A 19,829-nucleotide genomic window follows, 5' to 3' on the forward strand; every position below is an offset into this window, starting at 1 on the left:
GTATGCTGATACCCAGTTCAGCCAGAAAAAATGATAAAGTCAACACTGACTTTTGGTTTTTAGACGGTACATGGATGGTCTCCTGGGTGAAAGTCCTGTGTTTGTTTTAATGGACATTCTCACTTGATTTACTCATTGTTACAGCAGACTTGTCAGGGTGAGGCTGTGCCTCCTGTGTTCCTGTGTCTCTGTGTGTGTCTGTGTGCTTTGGGCGTGGCCCCGCCCTGGTCTCCTCCCGGACTGAAATTAAAATAAGCCAACTTTGACTCGGTTTCACATACAAACTGCTATCTCTGGGTGATTTGGTAGAGAATAAGTTCCCTCGAGAAATGCAGTTTCATGTATGGAAAGGTCATTTTTTGGAGACCAGGCTGGAAATGTACAGATTAAGTGAATAAGGGGAAAGTAGGCTGTGTTTTGTGCACTGTACAGAGAAAATACGTCAGGAAATTATGTGGTAACTATTTTATGAGATACACGACCCAAACCGGCTTCCTGTTCTGTGTGTGTGTGTGTGTGTGTGTGTGTGTGTGTGTGTGTGTGTGTGTGTGTGTGTGTGTGTGTGTGTGCGTTTTACCTCCATTATATGTGGGAGGTCGTTGGTGTAGTAGTGTTGATGATGGCCATTGACTGCTGATAACGCCAGCAGATACTCATTACGAACTTCAGTCAAGCGGTTGTCGCACTCTCTCAACCTGGCACTGAGCTGTTCACACATCATCTTTTAGTTCAAGTGAAACATGCATCAAACATCACAAACTTTAACATGAAAAGAGGAACAAATATATAGAATCACTGTAAACCACTTAGAGTTCTCTATTAAACTGAATTTATGACAACTTAGAGTCACCTGAAGTCAGAGTGTTTTAAGACTATTTGATAATGGATACTCAGTGTGTAATTTGTAATAAACTGCCGCATAATTTAAACATATCCGACTCTGACACCAAATGTAGCCCATTTCAGTTCATTGTTTTATCTTAAAGGTCTGGACACACCGGGACAGTCAGAGACTAGTAGGGGAATATAGTGGAGCATTTAGCAGCTAAAGAGACAGATGTGTCCCTCAGGAGCTAAAGGAAAACACACTGGAAACTCAAAGGAAAGAGAATATTGGACTCACATTAATCAGGTGGACACTAGCACAACTCTGTTTGCTAACATGTTCGAAGCTGAAAATGTTTGGTGAGATTGTTTCCATGTTTTTCGATCCCTCGAGCTGTATTTAACTTGACAACAAGCTGGGCCATCAAGTATATCCTGGAGGCTAGGTGAGGGCCCTGCAGTTCCACGGGCCCTGCTTTTGAACAATCCTCGATAATGTAAACATCCATGGACAACATTAAAAGCAAATAGTGTGCTCTTGATGATGTTGAGTGTATTTAAAGAGGCAAAACTAAAAGAAAATCACGTTATCTTTACTTAAACGCCTGCTCACTCATGAGCATATCTGGAAGCACAGGAATATTTGTCAGACTCGTTCCCCTCATATTTCCTTCCAATAGAAGGCAAATTTGTGATTTTTGGCTAAACTGTATAAATAAAGCCGACTGGACTTATATCAGGAATATGTTGAGTTGAACGTTATTACTAAAACTTCCATTTGGGGAGAAACAGCAGAGTTCATTTCTGTTGTATAGACCTACATACACAATATATTATAATATAGTTCATTTCAGATTCATACCTTAGCAGTCATCTTATGTCGTCCTGTTTTAAAGTGGAAAATCCCATGTTCACTCTTTCTGGCTCTGGAAGACAGTTAAAACATATTGATGACATATAAGACACCTCTTCACATAAAAACATGAATCATGAGGAAAACATTGTCCATCAACTTTGACTGTTTATGCACCATTGATGTAAACAGAGTCCATCTCCTCTCACGCCATAACACTGTCTCACATATTGCTTGTATGTGGATGGATGTGCCTCTTAAAGTAACAATAGACTTGTTTTTTGCTTTAATTTATCATCATGGAGTAAATGTTGATTGCACAATGAAATGGCTTTGGAATATTGACACCAACTGCTTTTGGATTGGTTCCCAGGAGGCCTCATTTCACGATGCAATTCTGTCTGCCATAAATTGCGATCTCCTGGGAAAATGAATGCTGGATTTACAGCACAAAGCTGTGACTTGGTACTGTTGCAAACTCTTTTCCAATGATAGTAACTCGCACTAGCTCCAAAATAGCTAAAAGTTGCCAGATTATGTCATCTTCTCATTTGCCTTTTGATGATGTCACCATGCATTGATTTGCATAAAACTTAAGTTGGAGATCCACCAAATGCAACCAACACACAGAGAGACGAGGCGAGGCTTGGTTCTGGCTCGACTGATTTAAATATGGCGGACGGGTCACAAACTTTCTCATTTTACAGTTGAACAGTAAACTAAAATATGTTTCTGAAAACATTTGAGGTGAGATAAAAGCACTGCAGGAACAGAATATTGATTCATTTTTGTTTGATCTGAGTTCCGCGAGCCTGCTGCATTGCGATGGAAGGACTTCATTTGCATAAAGTTGAGGTTGAGTAATGATTGTGCAAATTTAGATACGCTGAATGGTCAGTCAACTCCCCCTGTTGTATCCATCATGCGGCCGGCTCTCTTGCTCTCAAATGATGGGATCCGTCAACTTCACATACGGATTTGGTGATCTCCACCTTTTGAGTTTGGGTTGGTTGCAGCGGGGGAGAAGCTGCCTGTGCATGTTGCAAGTAGGCCCTGAGCAAATGCGACAGAGGCGCCAATAATAATCCTACTTACAAACGCTAAGGGGGGGGGGTTACATCATCATTTTTGTTTATACCTGGTCTGCGCATCAGCAGCTTTCTCTCTGGCAACATTGGCATTGTGACTGAGTTGGTGGTAGCTCTTCTTGATCCCATGCAGCTCCTGCAAAGCATCCACCACTTCACCCTGTACCCTCTGGAGCCGCTCCAGGCCCTTACACGTACACACACAAACGCACGCACAGCAAAAATATCCATTCAGCCAACAGTATAGTTTGGTAAAAAAGGCTCTGTGTAGTGTGTTAATGTGTGTTTCTATACTGTCTGCAGCTCTCTCACTCTCTTAGCTCGGATGTCCTTCGCATTGCGATAACTTCTGGAGGCTTGCCCAATCAGCTGGCGGTATTCCTCTGCAGCGGCTAGTCGTAATGTGGCAGACTGAGCTGTAGCATCTACCACTGACCGCCACACAGCAAACACACTCCTGAAAACACACACATATGGACTGACAAACGCTGATTAAGTTCACTTCACACTTCTTTCTAAAAGCTCAGTCAGTATCAGTGCACATCTAAGCACCTGCCTGTAAATATGTGTGAAACTGGATCAATACTAATGTGTGCCATGAAGACACATGCCTTTATTATATTCCTTGTATATTGTAACGTAAATAGCCACAATGTACCTTTGAACATATTCCTGCTCATATAACCCTAACCCAGTGCAAGGACTTCTCTGCTGGCCTAAACAGAATCACAAAGTTATATCTATTTTATAATTTAATATTTTTTCTTAAATACACTACGCAAGGCAAGGCAAGTTTATTTGTATAGCACATTTCAACAACAAGGTAATTCAAAGTGCTTCACATAAAACCATTAAAAGCATAAGGCAAAAGAAAAGGAGATTTAAAAACAATTAAAGAAACAGTGTAAGAAATAAAATTCAATAGTAAAAACTAAAGGAGATTTAAAACATACATTGAAACAATAATTGATGTCTCCCTGAGACATTACACTGCACGCAATCAACCATACACTGCCGCAATTCTGCAATTACTCGCACACAAACCACGTCTGGAAAAGATCTCTGCCGATCTGCGTTTTATAGTGTACGCCTTGCACGAACTCGGTCCCGGAGGAAATAGCGACATATTGTACACTTTCTAAATTTGAATCGATGTCTCCCTGAGACATTGCGCTGCACGCAATCAACCATACACTGCCGCAATTCTGCAATTACTCGCACACAAACCACGTCTGGAAAAGATCTCTGCTGATCTGCGTTTTATAGTGTACGCCTTCCACGAACTCGGTCCCGGAGGACTACATGTATTATAATTCATAAAAATATTTCCCCCATTATCTTATGTTCTCATTGCACAGCTCCTGTCTTCCTCAGTTGCTCTACTTCCAGTGCAGCTTGTTTTAAGTGGAGTTTTTATCCAATCAGATTTCACCTCTGTGTCTCTAGGTAGAACAGACTCTCACCTGCAGCCAGTGCAGGTTAAAGTACATGGGGACGATATTGTTGATTATCATAGTGTTCAACCAATCAGGTCTTTAGTTTGACATGTTGGGCGTGTTCTTTGACGTGTCAGCGCCTGCGAGCCGGCCTATAATGACGTCAGCATAAAGTGCAGCTCAGTGTCCATGCAGCTCTGCCGCTACGCTACGCAACGTTACGTACATGTAATACGTACATAGTTACAGCCTTAGAAACTGATAACTGTGGTGCCATCATGTGGTTATAATGTGGTATTTCAGCCGAAGGACAACAGTGAAGGCCTAGGTATAAAATGCACGGCCTGCCACTGCCCTAACCAATAATGTGAACCATGCATTTGCTATGTTGCTTTGCCCCTGATTCATTACTATCAGACAAGTCAGACATATTTAATGGTGATCAGAGTTTATCTGTTCTCGATGTAAGTAGCCTGGTTACAGCCTCCTAAACAGACCCCGATGTAGTCTACAGACCAAGAGGTGTGACACTGACAGTGGTGCAACGGATCATAACACTCACGGTTCGGATCGGATGAAAGATTGAATCAGCACAAAAGAAAAAAGGGAGCAAATATAACTTTTTAAGTTTTTTTTTGCCGCTGATATTAATTGCAGATCATTGATGATCCGTACTGGCAGATACAGATCCCTTTGTTGTTTGATTATAGCAGCTGGTCTACAAGGCATCAGACTTTTTTGCCACTGTCCCAAAAATCATTTTCAACCACTCTGAAGTCTGTAAACCATAAAAAACACACAATTCCAATGATAAGGAATTAAAAGATTGTATTTTTATGGATTAAAACAAATCTTCTCATAGTTATAGTTTGGTAGCACTTTGATAAAGTATGAAAACACAATAACAAAACACATAATAGACGGGCTTATGAATCAAGAATAAAACATTTATAACGTTATGAACTGCATACTAATGAATTATTAATGTAGGAACAATGCTTTATAAATGATGAATTCAGTGTTTACTCATACTTAACGAATGCTTCATAGTGTGTAGTTATTATAAAGTGCTACCAATAGTTTTAATGATGTATTATAAGCTGTTTAGCGCGAGTGTTAACAGGACATAGTTCCTCTTCAATATCTATTTATGTTGCTGTGAAAACATCTTCAAACAACTGGATTCATTTAAGTTTCTCACCGAAACGACATTTTACAAGATTACATGTGACCACATCACGATAACGTTATAATTTACCTTCGCCCAATACTCATCTTCACCTAACAGAGCCTGAACGCATCATAAGGTAGCCGAACGGAACCTTCATTCTCCTCCTGTTAAACGGATTGGTCGTTTACAATGTAACATTATCAGAGAGCGGCGAAGAGAAAAGCATAAATGCCTGATCACATATTTTACTGAATATTGGCGGATAACGATCGTCAAAAAAACTTAATTTCACACTGCTGTGATTAACGTTAAACTGTGTAATTGATCCGGGTTCAATGTAAGAAAACATATAGACTCAGTGCCATATGTGCTATCATGCATTATCACCTTAAAGATACATATTGTAATGTTCCACTTACAGAGTCGGAGACAGGGTCCTTTCAATAGGTTTATTCAACACAACCGTCACTCTTATTTCCGAGTCTCTAGCGAACATTAGTCGTCGAACTACTCCAGTGTTACACAACAACAACAACACTCCTTCCGGTTCCGGTCTAACCCCACAATCACTAGCTCGCGACACAGAACCGGCAAACTCACTTTACAGGGTCGCTACACTACCCCCCCACTACAAAGTTCCTTGCCCTCAAGGAACGACCCGAGCAACGTAAACAATGCACATAAACACTCCCACCCCATGCTGACGGGAAAACACGAGTACATTTTCTTTTGTTATGTTTTCTTTTTATTTTCTTTTTTTTTAAATTTTATTTATTTTTATTTGAAGATCAGGGTGGACTACCGTCACTTCCAGTGAGACCAGGGCGCATTCTTGCCCTCTCTGGAACCTAAAGTCTCACTCTTAACTATCTGCCATCCTAGATGGACCCACAAATGTCTCTGAACCGTCCCGGGGGCCTTCTCTGTCTTTGCGGCCTGGCCTCTCGGGGGGTTGTGTCCGATGGGCCAGGGGGAGAGAAGGGGGCCGCCTCAGACTCTGGTGGGCAGCTTCCGCCCTGAGGAATCCCAGGGGCGCTGGCTAGGAAGTGAGCAGGAGGAAGAGGCTGCGGAGGAGGTCCACACGCCCCAGATGCCAGTGGAGAAGAGACCCCTCTGTAAGGGGCGAGCCTGTCCCTATGGAGCACCACTCTCCTTCCCTTAGGAGGTAGCTGCACCCTGTAGACGACCTCGCCCACCCTCTCCAATACTCTGCAGGGGCCAGCCCATTGACTGTCGAGCTTTGGGCACCGGCCCTTCTTTCGCTGGGGGTTGTAGACCCAGACCAGGTCTCCAGCCTCAAAGTGCTTTCCTTTTTCCCTCACGTCGTAGTTGCGTTTTTGTCTCACGCCAGCACACAGCTGCTGTTTCCGGGCAAAAACGTGGGCTGACTCGAGGCGGTCCTGTAGCCTCCGGGCATACTCCGGACCTGGGGCAGTGTCAGGGGAATCAGGTGGCCATCCAAAAGCCATTTCTGCGGGGGTGCGGAGCTCTCTCCCCAGCTTGAGGAGAGCGGGTGTACAGGATGATGATTCTTGCACCGCAGAGCGACACGCCATGAGCACCAAGGGCAAATGCCTGTCCCAGTCACGCTGGTGCTGCGAAGTGAGGATGGCAAGCTGCTGGCCCATGGTGCGATGGATTTCCACCAACCCATCACTCTGGGGCCGCAGGGGAGAGGTGCGAGTCTTGTGCATGCCCAATCTTTCGCACATGGCCGCAAACACTCGAGACTCGAAGTTCCTCCCTTGGTCGCTATGTATGGTCTCCGGTACTCCGAAACGGCTGAACATGCCCCCCACCAGAGCCTCCACGACTGTCTCTGCCTCCTGGTCTGGGAGGGCGTACGCCTCTGGCCATTTTGTGAAATAGTCTATGGCGGTGAGGACGTAGCGGTTTCCTCCATCTGAGCGAGGCAGCGGACCCACCACATCCACGGCGACCCTTTCCATCGGTGCCCCCACTGGAAACTGCTGCAGTGGAGCGTGGGAGCGACCTGGGGGGCCCTTTCTTGCCATACAGGGGTCACAGCGGTGGCAAACGTCCTCCACGTCCCTCCGGCACTGTCCCCAGTAGAAGCCTTTACGGAGGCGCCGGAGTGTTTTAGAAACACCAAAATGCCCAGACCCTACAGCTCCATGCATGGCTTCCAACACCACCTCACGTAGGTCCTTTGGTACAACCATCTGCCACCTTGCCTCCCCTGTTGCTGGCTCCTTCCACACCCGCTGCAGCACGCCTTGGCTCAGGCGCAGCGATCCAAACTGAGACCAAAGCCCTTTGATTGCTTTGTAGGACACTGCCACCTCCTCCCACGGTGGCCGCCGCTGTGCCTCCACCCACTGCCATACAGGCTGTACGTCTGCATCCTGCACCTGGTATTGCCTCCACTCTGCCCAGTCCACTGTCTGCAGCTCCCGGCATATGAACTCCACCTGTCGAACTGCAGCACAGCCTCCCTCCTCTTCACACAGTTCTTTCTCGCGAGTCTCCCTCCGCTCGCAGTAGCGGCACCCGTCTGCGGCACATGGGCGGCGTGAGAGTGCGTCTGCATTCGTGTGGCGTACCCCTGCCCGGTGCTCCACGTTGAAATCGAAAGCCTGGAGCTCCTCCAACCACCTGGCCACCTGCCCCTCCGGCTCCTTGAATGTCATGAGCCACTGCAGAGTAGAGTGGTCCGTCCTCACCGTGAATGGCAGGCCACACAGATAGTACTTGAAGTGCCTGATTGACAGCACCACTGCCAAGAGCTCCCTGCGGGTAACGCAGTAGCGGCGTTCAGCTTTGTTGAACGCCCGGCTGAAGTACGCCATGTTATGGGAAAATATGTCAGTCTACTGCTTTAGGGTTAAAGAATGTAAGTCTTTAACTGTGCAGGCCTCAAACACTTTTTCGTTGACGATTCTATCAGTTCTGCATCCAGGTGTCTTGTTATCTGTTATCTTGTTATCTGTTATCTTGTTATCTGTTAGTTCCTGTGCATTGTTTCTGTCTTTAAAGACGGGGACACACACAGGGGTCATGATTGCGGTATTTCCCTTGATGGGCATCAGCTGAAGGGCATGACCCTCTGCAGGCATATATGATGTGTGATGGTTCACAGGCTTATTCCGTCTCTGCAATACTGTGACTTAACTCTTTGACCAGGTCACAGTGACATCAAAGGACGCATCTGACTGGGTGTATCCATGGTTTATTGTGGGGCAAACTGATAACAAAGGGATTTGTAAACAGGCCGTAAAAGCGCCTTCAGGGTATCGTAAAGACAGGACACTATGCTTCAAAGAAAAACATCTGCCTTGACTGGTTTCCTTCTTCTGTTTATTCTTGTTTGCGAACCAAGATAACAGCATGCTGGCTGGGCATAAATGTCCATGCATTTGAATGTGTCGTCAGAGCACCTCTTGCAGATGACGGTGATGTATCTGTGAGACTGTGTTCTCTTTGCTTGCAAGCAAATAAATTGACTATTACAACTTTGATCGTTCATCCAGACTCTGTTTCATTTGACATTGATTTGATAACACTTTGACACTCTTCTCCCGACTATTCATAGAAATATTCCACAACAGCCACCACTCGCTCTCCCTCGGGTCCCGCCTGGGAAAGCACTCCTCCGACGCCTGCTCCGCTAGCGTCCGTGTCCAGCCTGAAGGGTAAACTGGGGTCGGGTGGGGCGAGCACCGGAGCCTCAGTCAGTGCGCACCGAAGGCTGCTGAACGCCGTCTGGCATTGCTCTGTCCACGAAAAGTCTCTGTCTTTCTGCAGCAGCTGAAACAGGGGTGCAGCAGTGCAAGCAAACCCTCGCACAAACCTTCTGTAGTATGAGGCCAGGCCCAAAAAACTCTTCAGCTGTTTTTGGTTGGTGGGGATGGGCCAGTCAGTGACTGCCTGCACCTTTTCCTGCATGGTGTTACGCCTAGACCTTCTGGGTAGTGTTTGTTGCCACAGACTGTTCCTGTTGTGTTGTCTATCACTCACCTTGTCTCTCGTTTCAGACACCCCTCCTCCCTCGTGTGCCGTCCTCCTGGGTGATTACAAGCCCCGCCCTCATTGCTTCCACCTGGGCCTCGTTCCCCTGTGTATTTAGTCTGTGTTTCCTCCTTGTTCTGTGCCAGTTTGTCTCAGAGATGTTTGAGGAGCGTATCAGCGATATTTCCCTGGGTGCCTCTCCTGTGTACCGAACCCTGATCAAAGTAAAGAACTTGTACGTGGAACCTATCTACCTCGCCTTGAGTCTGCTTTTGAGTCCTGCTCCCTGTGGGCCCCAGACCCCCCTAACACATGGTGCCGATGCCTTCTCCCCCTACCCGGTGTCCCAAAAAGGACACCTCTCTCTGCATGAAGTGACACTTATCCGGGTGCAGCTTCAGGCCTGCTGCTCTGATCTTTTCCAGCACCACCCGTAGTGATGCCAGGGCTTGCTCGAATGAGTTACCATGAACCAGGATGTCGTCGAGGTAAACCAGACACTGCTGACGTGGGACCCCTTCTAACACCTTGTCCATCAACCTCGCGAAGGTGGCAGGGGCATTACAAAGTCCAAAGCTAAGGACCTTGAACTGCCACAGTCCCCGTCCGGTGCAGAAAGCTGTTTTAGGCCGGGCCTCCGGGGCGAGTGGCACCTGGTAATACCCACTGCGGAGGTCCAAGGAGGAGAACCACGAGGACCCCGAGACCAGGTCCAGAGACTCGTCAATGCGGGGCAGTGGGTATGAATCCTTCTTTGTTACTCCATTTACAGGCCTGTAGTCAGAGCAGAGTCGCCAGCCGCGTATCTTTTTTGGAACCATGACAACTGCTGCTGCCCAGGGGCTGTCAGAAGGCTCGATGATCCCCGCCTGCAGCATGCTCGTGACCGCTTCATCACAAGCCTGCTGTCGAGCCAGCGGGAGGCGGCGTGGGCGGCACTTGATAGGACGCGCGTCCCCTGTGTCAATTTCGTGCTGTACTAGATGAGTTTGCCCTACCTCGTCCTCACTCCTGGCGAAACTGCCTCGAAACTCTAGCAGCAGCTGCCACAGTTGTCCCTGCTGCTAAGGATGTAAACCGCCACAGTTCTTGCTCCACACCTCCCTTACCGCAACTAGAGTCCCCTCCTCCTCCTCCAACCCAGGCGGGGTTGCGTAGGCCATGGTGGGATCAGATGGGGAAAAGGCATCCTGAGTGGGTTCCTCGGGGCGGCAGGCGATGGGTGGCAGGTTGCCAGATACAGTCTCTGGGGTAGAGGCACCCCCTGTGGGTTCCTCGGGGAGACAGGCGATGGGTGGAAGGTTGCCCGATACAGTCTCTACCGCACTTGTGGATGGTGTGAGAGGTCTGGGAGGAGTGGTGTGGATGGTGGACATCGTGATAGCAGGCCCCCCTTTGAACCTCACTGTGCCTCGTTGCAGGTCCAGCTGGCAGCCTGTGGCCTTCAAAAAGTCCAAACCCAGAATACATGGATCCTGCACTGAAGCTATCCACACCCGGTAGAGTACAGTCATCCCCCTACAGACATAGTCAACAGACATATGCCTTTCATGGGTGCCAGCTCTCCGGTGACTGCGCAAACGCACTGCGGTGGGGTCGAACGGAGTCCCGACCGGGACCATATCTGGCCTCACCAACGTTACTGTTGATCCTGTGTCCACTAATGCAAAGCAGGGTGCTCCTTCCACAGTGACAGGGACGAAACAAGAATCGCCCTTACCGGTACGTCCCACTGCAACGACAGGTTCCAAGCATGTGCTGTCATCTGCTTCTGGGGGAAGTGGAGCCTGGCTCCAACGGCTGTGATGTTGGGCTCCTCCATCTGATGTGGAGGCTTGCGCATCATCTGTGAGGCACAAAGCCAGCTGCAGTGCTTTAGTCTCTGTGGACCATCCCCCGGCGTCTGATAGTAACTCAAATTGGGCTTCCCAGTCAGACCTACCGGAGTATTTGGGTGTTTTCACCGTCGAGACTGCTACTGAGTGTCGCCGGGCGCCGCCATCGTTATTTCCATTGTCCGGAGAAATGGCGCAAAACGTTGATGAGGGAGCCATACCCGCGTATCTAGCCATCCTCACCGCAGCCTCTCTCAGGCGATCCCTCGCCACACTTGAAGCTCTCGTGAACTCTCTGGCTCTGTCCTCCGACCACCCGCACGCTCCTTCCTCTTCCTTCTTCACCTCCGTCCTGCCGATACCATCCATGATTAAAGCAGGCTAACTGGCTAACTCCCGACCGAAGCTAGGTAAGCTCACGAACAGATTTGGCGTTACGTCTATGTCCGTTATAAAGTCACTTCTGACACCAGTGTAATGTTCCACTTACAGAGTCGGAGACAGGGTCCTTTCAATAGGTTTATTCAACACAACCGTCACTCTTATTTCCGAGTCTCCAGCGAACATGAGTCGTCGAACTACTCCAGTGTTACACAACAACACTCCTTCCGGTTCCGGTCTAACCCCACAATCACTAGCTCCCGACACAGAACCGGCAAACCCACTTTACAAGGTCGCTACAATATTCTACACTGTAAACCCGAATTTATTTCAAATTCAACTTTTCAGTCGTCATTACTTATACTTGCGTGTTTTGTAAAACAACTGTGTCATTACTAAATCTATTTCGTAGTTTGCACTAATACAACTGAAATATTGAGTGCAATGATCATGTTTAGCAGAGATAACTTGGTAGGTTACGTTTCTGTAAGGGGGGGGGGGCCCGTTTGAATTTCACTCGATTCAGCATTAGTGCTGTGTGCAGCGCAGTGATGAGCCCAGAGGAGTCTGCTCGTCCTGCGTCCGAGCGCGACACATATCCTCGCTTTGACGGAGCTGCGGGACTTCTGCAACAACTTTGAACCAAGTGGAATGGTGAGTGTGTGCTCTCACCATATTGACTGTAACGTTAGATATCATTCTGGGAGCATTTATTTCAACAAGTAAGCTAAACGCTAACGTTAGCTGAGTGTTAGCATGCGAACGATTTTCTGTGGGTCGTTTATGACTTTAACACATGTGCTGTGTTTTAAGCCAGCTGACGATAACGTTACGTTAGCTTTTCAAAATGGTGCTTGGTTAGGTTGCACAGGAGTTATTTATTGCATTTATAGCAGTAACTTAGCTAGCTTCTCAAGGCACGAGGTCATTAGTTGGTTATTAGCAGAGGCTGGGTAACGTTTTGCAGTGTAGTTAATGTTACTGGAACTGGGTTGTTGAACTGAAAGTTGAGCCAATAGTTTTCTTCTTGTTTTCACAGGTTCTTGTGAAGATGCAATGGAAGTGTACATATTGTGAGTTCATAAGTCGACTCAGGTCGCCCCCGGATCGCGCACCGTCAAACAGCGGACTCACTGCGGACACCGGGGTATCCGCACATCAAACGCGCCTTTTTCCCCCGTTCAAATACTGCAGGCAGGTAACAGGCAGCCTACCATTAGGACCCAGGCAACAGGGGGCATACCATAGGGTGGGAGGTTCACCTTTCCTCCTGAACTCAGACAAACCTGAGAGAGCAACTGATCTACCTCGAGGCCAGCCTTTGTTTGGTAACTTCTCTTTCCCTTTTTAAATATGTTTAAAAGCATGATTTTAAGAGTGAAATTGTAGAAAAAACATTCTGTAAAGTGTTAACAGTACTTTTCTGATCCATTTTAGATTTCCTCCCTGGCAACCATCGGAGGACATGACACAAAACGGGTTACATGGAACATCCTTGCCCGCATGTTCAACGGTGATGTTGGGAAGAGAATGAACTGGAAAGGGATAAATGGGAAAAAGTCCTTCAGCCAGATGGAGTCAAAGACTTTGCTCCTGCGTAAGTAACTAATATTTAATGAAAACAATTTGAAGTCACCCAGAGGTCTTAGCTAGTGTTCAAACTTACAAATTCTCTTTGCAACTTCAACTTCATTCTCTGCTCAGGTAGATATTACCAGACTATATCTTCACATAATAGTTATATGATATATTAGCTCTGAATATAGCACAGCAAACCTTTACATGCCAGACAGCCACTAGCTTTTAGACTGCATGTCTGCTATATGTTCCACTGACGGCTCATGGGATTTTGTATGATCTGCTTGTGATTACAGATGCCGTTGAAAGAATCATGTCTCACGTGCCGCCACAGATGAGTGTGAAACAGCAATGAGGTTCAACCTGGCAGCAGACAGGGGAAGCTCCAGGAGGCGTGCCACAGTCAGCATCCCTACTGAACAAGCCTAAACATGTATGTGTTATACATGTGATACATGCGATGTTTTAAAATCCTGTTTTTGATACTATTCATTGCAGAGTTTGCTGTCTGTTTAGGTCTTATATGCAGAGACACCTTAACTGTGGGGTCTGCTAGCCCCTCCAAACCAAGCCTCACATGGTTTTAATCCCCCTTTGTCACCAAAGACTCTCAGGAAATGTTTGACTACTAAGATACTTATTTTGAATTATGTTATAAGTTTATGTTGAATGAGGAGTAGGAATGTTCCACCACTTGTGTTTTACAGTGTATGCTCAGGACTGCATGTTGGTGTTCAGTTGTTTGGATATGTTGTAATGATAAAAAATGTTTTAACCTCCTCATGTTGTTTTCTGTGTATGGGCGTCTGGATGTCTGAACACATTGACCTATTTGGTCTGGTACAAGGGTCACTTTTCTATCTTAGTCGGGACAAACAGCCGACGTGTTCTTTCTCTATATCAGCTGCTTCTGGTTAGACTAAACATGTCTGCCTTAGTCTCCGGTGTTTTATCTGTTCCTCTCTGCCGGCCGGTATAAATGCCTTGTTTTGATTCCGTGTCATTTAGAGCATATTCACAGCTCACTGCAATACGTGGTTGTGTTTGTGTTCTCTGTTTGCAAACATGAAATAATAATGAAACTTTGATCATTCATCAAGACTCTGTTTTTATGTTAGACACTTTGGATAAAACCAACTTCACTCCTGAACTTGTTAAGGAAATATTCCACAACAATGTTTAACCCAGTTCCTCTGTCCTGATCCAGTCAAGTTGAAATGGCTGCGTGTGAATAGTCATTCACATGGCACAGTTACTGTGTAATGCTGCATTTCTTCTCTTGACAAGTTGGAATTTCTTGTTACAATGCAATGTTTTGAAAAAATAAAACACATTGGAACATTCAAATGTATTGTTTAATTTCTTTCCTTCTGTACAATTTTCTTGAAACAATACATTAAATCTCAAAATCAAACAGTATAATTCATTTAATTAAAAGTAAAGACATTACTTAAATAATACATACACTAATGGTCTTAAGTAGCAATAAATAATGTTATATTAGTGATTTGTTTATATATGCTTATGTATGTTGAACTTAAAATAGTTATTTCATTAAACTTACACTAAAGAAAAGAAATAATTCATTTTTATTAAAGATTACTAATGTGGACTTAAATGTGTCTACTGCATTCATTAAGGTTCTATGTTAACACAACTAGATCTGTTTAGTTCCTCCATTTGTAAAAACTTAAATGGTTTGAGGCAACGGGTTTCCACGTGGTTTTCTAGTAAAGTTAACTAGTTCTTGCTAACAGTGTATTTACACAACAACTTTCCACACTGAAAATGACATGAACGCAACCAGGTACACCTAGTCTAGTGGTTGGTTTTAGAAAATAAAGTTAACCTTAAAAAAATGAAACAGAAAGCTGTGTGTGTGTGTGTGTGTGTGTGTGCGTGCGTGCGTGCGTGCGTGTATAGTTACCCAGATGTGATGGCATCTGTATTTCCTCTTTGCCAGTCTCTTTTCTGGTACTGGACTGCTAATCTCTGAAGAGCCTGAAAATGCACATTGACCACCGGATTATGACCTCAAGAAAAGACGACAAAATGTAACTCCAGTCGTGTAGTGGGCTTTTCATAAAAGGTGCTCATTTAGCTCAGTATTTTGTTATGTGAAGTTCCCACAATGCCTTGCATTATTTTTGCATTATTTTGTATTACATCCAACAACTAGCAAGGTCTCATGATGAGACATGTTTGGTTTTCTTCATTTTTTGACCTCTTTGTCGCTAAACTTGCAATAAGCTGTGTGCATCGTGTTATTTGTGGATTTGGTAACTTCTTTGACTTGCTATTGTCATGATTACATTGGTCTTGTTTTTGCCTTATTGAGTTACAGATGTTTGTAGCCACACACCATCATAAGGTCAAGTTCAACATGTCCAATATTTTGATTTATAACCAAATACCAAATACTTTCAAGCGTCAGGCATTAAACAACTGATCAGTCGTTTTTTTTATATTTGCTTCAAAGCTAAAGTTGGGTAGTATAGTTATAGTTGGGTACGCATTTGTAAGCAGTAATGTGGACACTCTACACACACAGTTGTGTTTTCATGACATTTGGGGATATATACATTCACTTACATTCATTTCCTGGAGACTTATCCTAACCAAAACCCCTACCAGCCTTAACCCTTCCTTACCCGAACCTTAAACCAAGCCTTCACCCTAAGCTATGATTATGTTCATGGCACATGCATTTTGTCCCCAAAAGGAATGAGAGTCCCCACAATGCGAGTGTGTAATCAGACTCATGTCCCCACCAGACTGGTAAACCTCGCCCACATGTATAAGATGTTCACACACACATAAGTGAAACATTCTCCACCAATGTGCAAACAACACATGAAGCTCTCTTCAGAGCATTCCTGAGAAGGTAAAAACTTGGTACAACAGGTAAGAGATTGCATTTAAAATATGCAATCTCTTACCAATTGATTTAAATGGACTTGTTCTTATTTAGTGCCTTTCTAGTCCTACTAACGCAAAGTAGCTTCCACCCTACATGTCATCACTCACACCCATATACATACTATTGGCAGGGGTTACCATGCAAGGTGCCACCTGCCCACATTTATAACCATTCATACACCGTAGGCCGCCTCGGGAGCAATGAGGTTGAATATCTTGCCCAAGGAAACATCGACATTGACGAGGTGGGAATTGAACCGGCGATCTTGAGATTGAAAGATGACCCACTCTATCACTGAGCTCTAGGGAGGACATTCCGTCACTGTTACAGCAGTGCCCCAGTATTTTATCTGGTGTCCCCATTTCCCATGTGTCTCCTATGCTCCCCTTTCTGTCTCTCTGTCAGTCGTTTTCCTGGCTCCTGCTCAACCAGAATGCCCGCCAGTAATCACCTCTCCTGCAGATCAACCCTTCGCCACATCGTTGTTTGGCCTCTCAGGGTTAATTCTGAGAATGTCACAAACCAGGCCGAACGGCCATGACAAAAAAGGGAGAGGCATTCAATGAGGCAGTTTAACAATTATTTATTAGGTTTAAAGTAACATAAAAGACAAACATAAACTAACAGTGACATGCGAAGTCAGTCATTTCAGCAGGGTAAGTGAGTGGGTGCGTGTCAAGTATATATGCAGTGTTGTATGGTGTAGAAACCAACCAAAACCAAAATGGGTGTCTCAGGAAGGAGAGAGCGACCCATTGAGAATCCAGAGGGTTTTAATACCGGGCGCTCTGGCACACAGGGCTAGTGTTGTGAATGGCCTCAGGTGTTTCCACTCTGCCTGACTCAACTTTAGCTCTGCCACACCCACCTCCACACCTGCAAGGAGAGCAGCCAAACGAACAGGCAGAGGGCAGAGAGGGTCGTCACAAGAACTACCACTCATGCTGTTTTTCCAGCCTGACATTAAAGGGATAGTTCAGCTTTTCTTGAGCTGGGGTTGCATGAGGTACCTATCCATAGTTAGTTTCTTTTACCTACAGTAGATGGTGGTCGACACGCCCCTAGTTTGGAGAAACAGACAGGAGTACCAGCAAAATGTATTTTAACCACATAAAAGAAAAGCCTACTTAAAAAATATATATCAGTCCACCAAGTAACTTTTCGACAAAAATACAAAAAATACAGAACAGTTCCTATCAAAGAAGGCATCTGTGTGTACCAACACACACACTGTACACAGAGTCACAGGGGAAACAAACAACAACAGCACTCAGGCACTGATATGGGATCTCAAATCAATACATCATGAGCATTTCCAGTAAAAAAAAAGAAACAGTTCTAGATATAGGACTAATCGTGGACTAGAATAGTTTATGTGCACTCACCTGACCATACTCTTTCTCTGTAGCTGCTCGTTGCTTACTGAAAGTCCTTGGGGAACAGGGAATAACACAACACACAGCATCAACAGACATGTGACATGCTTTTACTCTCCGTCTCTCTGCTGATCTGTTCGCGTATGGCCCTCTGTCTCATTGAATACAATGGGAGGATTTCCTGCAGATATCAATTGTCTGGTAAATGTACCTCATCTCCTCCAGCAGTTCAGTGTCCTGATGTTGTTTGGTCTGCAATTTGCTGAGCTGCTCTGAGAACACCAGTTTCACCTGCTGGCTCTCCTTCACCTGCACGCACACACACACACACACACACAGAGATATTCATTCTGCATCATGAGATCTTTACTTTTGGTACTTTAAGTATATTTTGATGCAGGTACTGATGTACTTTTTACTGAGTAAAATGTTGAATGCAGGATTTGTATTTCCACACTACGCTTTCTTAAAGTAAAATGATTCAATACTTCTTCCACCACTGGCCATCAGTCAAGTTTGGTTATCAAACAACACTGTCCAGTCAGTAATATGTTTACCATTCAACTGTTTCGCAACTACTGATAGTAAAATACATGATCAAATGATTTCATAAATAGAAAAAACACTGTGTCTATTATGAAGGAAGTTAATAATGCACCTATAGCTTCATCTAAAAACTCAGAGCAGGTAGCCTAGAACAAAGGTGACAACACAGGTTACACATCCAGGTAACTCTTGTTAGAGGAGTCATGTGGGAGTGGTTACAAATGATGAGATTTTGCCCATCTGTGAAGACAGTACTTTATGAAGGTCAAGTTACTGCAATGTCTCATTTTCGTTTTTTGTTTCGGATGTCTTTACAATACATCACAATATACCACACATGTAAATGAGACTGTACATGTTACCAGCCTTATTGTGTGACTGTTAACATTGATAGTATTAAACTTGGTTGATCAATATCTGTGAACAGACTGCAACTTAATAAAAAGTAGGGATAATATGCAATAATTATCATACAGATTTTGCAATTTACCATTATTCCACTTGCATGGAACTACTATAAAGCTACACTGAACAATTCCACTGATTCATGTCTACAGTAGTGACATTAAGCAATGATATTAAGCAAACACTAACTTTGCTTTCAAGTTCAGTAACCAGAAGCTCTCTAAGGTCTTGAAGCTGGAGTTGAGTTGAGCTACGCATACAGTCAATGAGGTGAACAAGGATTTTACACAGAGCGATAATTTCACCTTTTTCAACAGGCAGGAAATAACAAGAGCATTATTCTAAAACCTCGAAACAGAATTATTTGTTAAGACATACAGTCTAACTTTATTGTCAATATTTTTCCATCCTCCTTTCTTTGTTAACAAAGAGTTTAATCTCACGTTGTTCAGTACATCTGTGTTGTAGTTCCAGTAAGAAGTCCTTCTCCATTCATTCAGTGAAGACAGTCGAGCCTCCCCAGTTGTATTTCTTCAATATGTTTTAATGCGTTTGAGGCTGAAAATGTCCGCTCACAGAGGCAGCAGATGTTGGGATTGTCACCGCCCAACATGTCAGGCTAGCCCACTGACCAATCACGTAGCTATAGGCCAGCTAGCAGCTCTGACACGTCAAAGAATTTGCCCAACATGTCAAACTAAAGATCTGATTGGTTGAACACTATGACAATCAACAATATCGTCCCCATTCACTTAAACTGCACATGGATTCACGTGTGAGACTGCAGGCCTCTGGCTCTGTTCTACCTTGAGACACAGAGGTGAGATCTGATTGGATAAAAGCTCTACTTAAAACAACCTGCACTGGAAGCAGAGCAACTGAGGAAGACAGCAGCGGTGCAATGAGAAAATAAGATAATGGGGAAAATATTTTTATAAATTACAATACATGTAGTGTGTTTAAGAAAAAATATTAAATTATAAAATATTTATAACTTTGTGATCCTGTCTAGGCCAGCAGAGAAGGCCTTGACGGCCCTGACGGCCCACCACTGCTGTTAAGTCACTAAACCCAAAGCCTTGCCTTGCCTTGATGAAAGTATTGCAATAAAAATTTGCGGCATTACGAACTCGGTGTCTGCGGCGACATTCCCAAAACAAATGCTGTATTAGGGCCTGTGTCCACATAGCGCTTTTCTAAGTGCCAGTGTCTCTTTTCAATGGATGCGGCTGTCCAGAGAGAAGACACTGCACCCAGCGTCTTTTCTCTGGACGCTCCGCCTTTGTTGTGCGGCCGCTCCGAGCGCCGGTGATTTAACTGTAGTAAATGGAGGAGAAGCTCGTTTTGGCCGAGTCTGTCTATCCCGAACGTTATATTTCAAAGAGAGAAAAGCCCATTCATGGGATCGAATAGAAATAGATAATACAAAGCAAAGGTGCGATGCTA

The 19,829-nt window shown here is 44.9% G+C and overlaps 1 protein-coding gene across 1 annotated transcript in view; it reads right to left on the reverse strand.

Moving 5' to 3' along the window:
• LOC306777208 (F-BAR and double SH3 domains protein 1-like) overlaps positions 1–19,829 on the reverse strand; it is a gene marked incomplete at both ends in the record, with an annotated part of 38,416 nt that overhangs the window by 16,519 nt on the left and 2,068 nt on the right. Inside the window, 7 exons of the mRNA XM_079268242.1 lie at positions 578–706; positions 1,688–1,751; positions 2,817–2,953; positions 3,079–3,223; positions 15,064–15,137; positions 17,442–17,487; positions 17,644–17,741. Of these exons, the coding sequence (XP_079124368.1) occupies positions 578–706; positions 1,688–1,751; positions 2,817–2,953; positions 3,079–3,223; positions 15,064–15,137; positions 17,442–17,487; positions 17,644–17,741 (693 nt within the window). The remainder of the gene's footprint in view (positions 1–577; positions 707–1,687; positions 1,752–2,816; positions 2,954–3,078; positions 3,224–15,063; positions 15,138–17,441; positions 17,488–17,643; positions 17,742–19,829) is intronic.

Source organism: Melanostigma gelatinosum, assembly GCF_949748355.1.
Source record: "Melanostigma gelatinosum genome assembly, chromosome: 5".
Taxonomy (NCBI): domain Eukaryota; kingdom Metazoa; phylum Chordata; class Actinopteri; order Perciformes; family Zoarcidae; genus Melanostigma; species Melanostigma gelatinosum.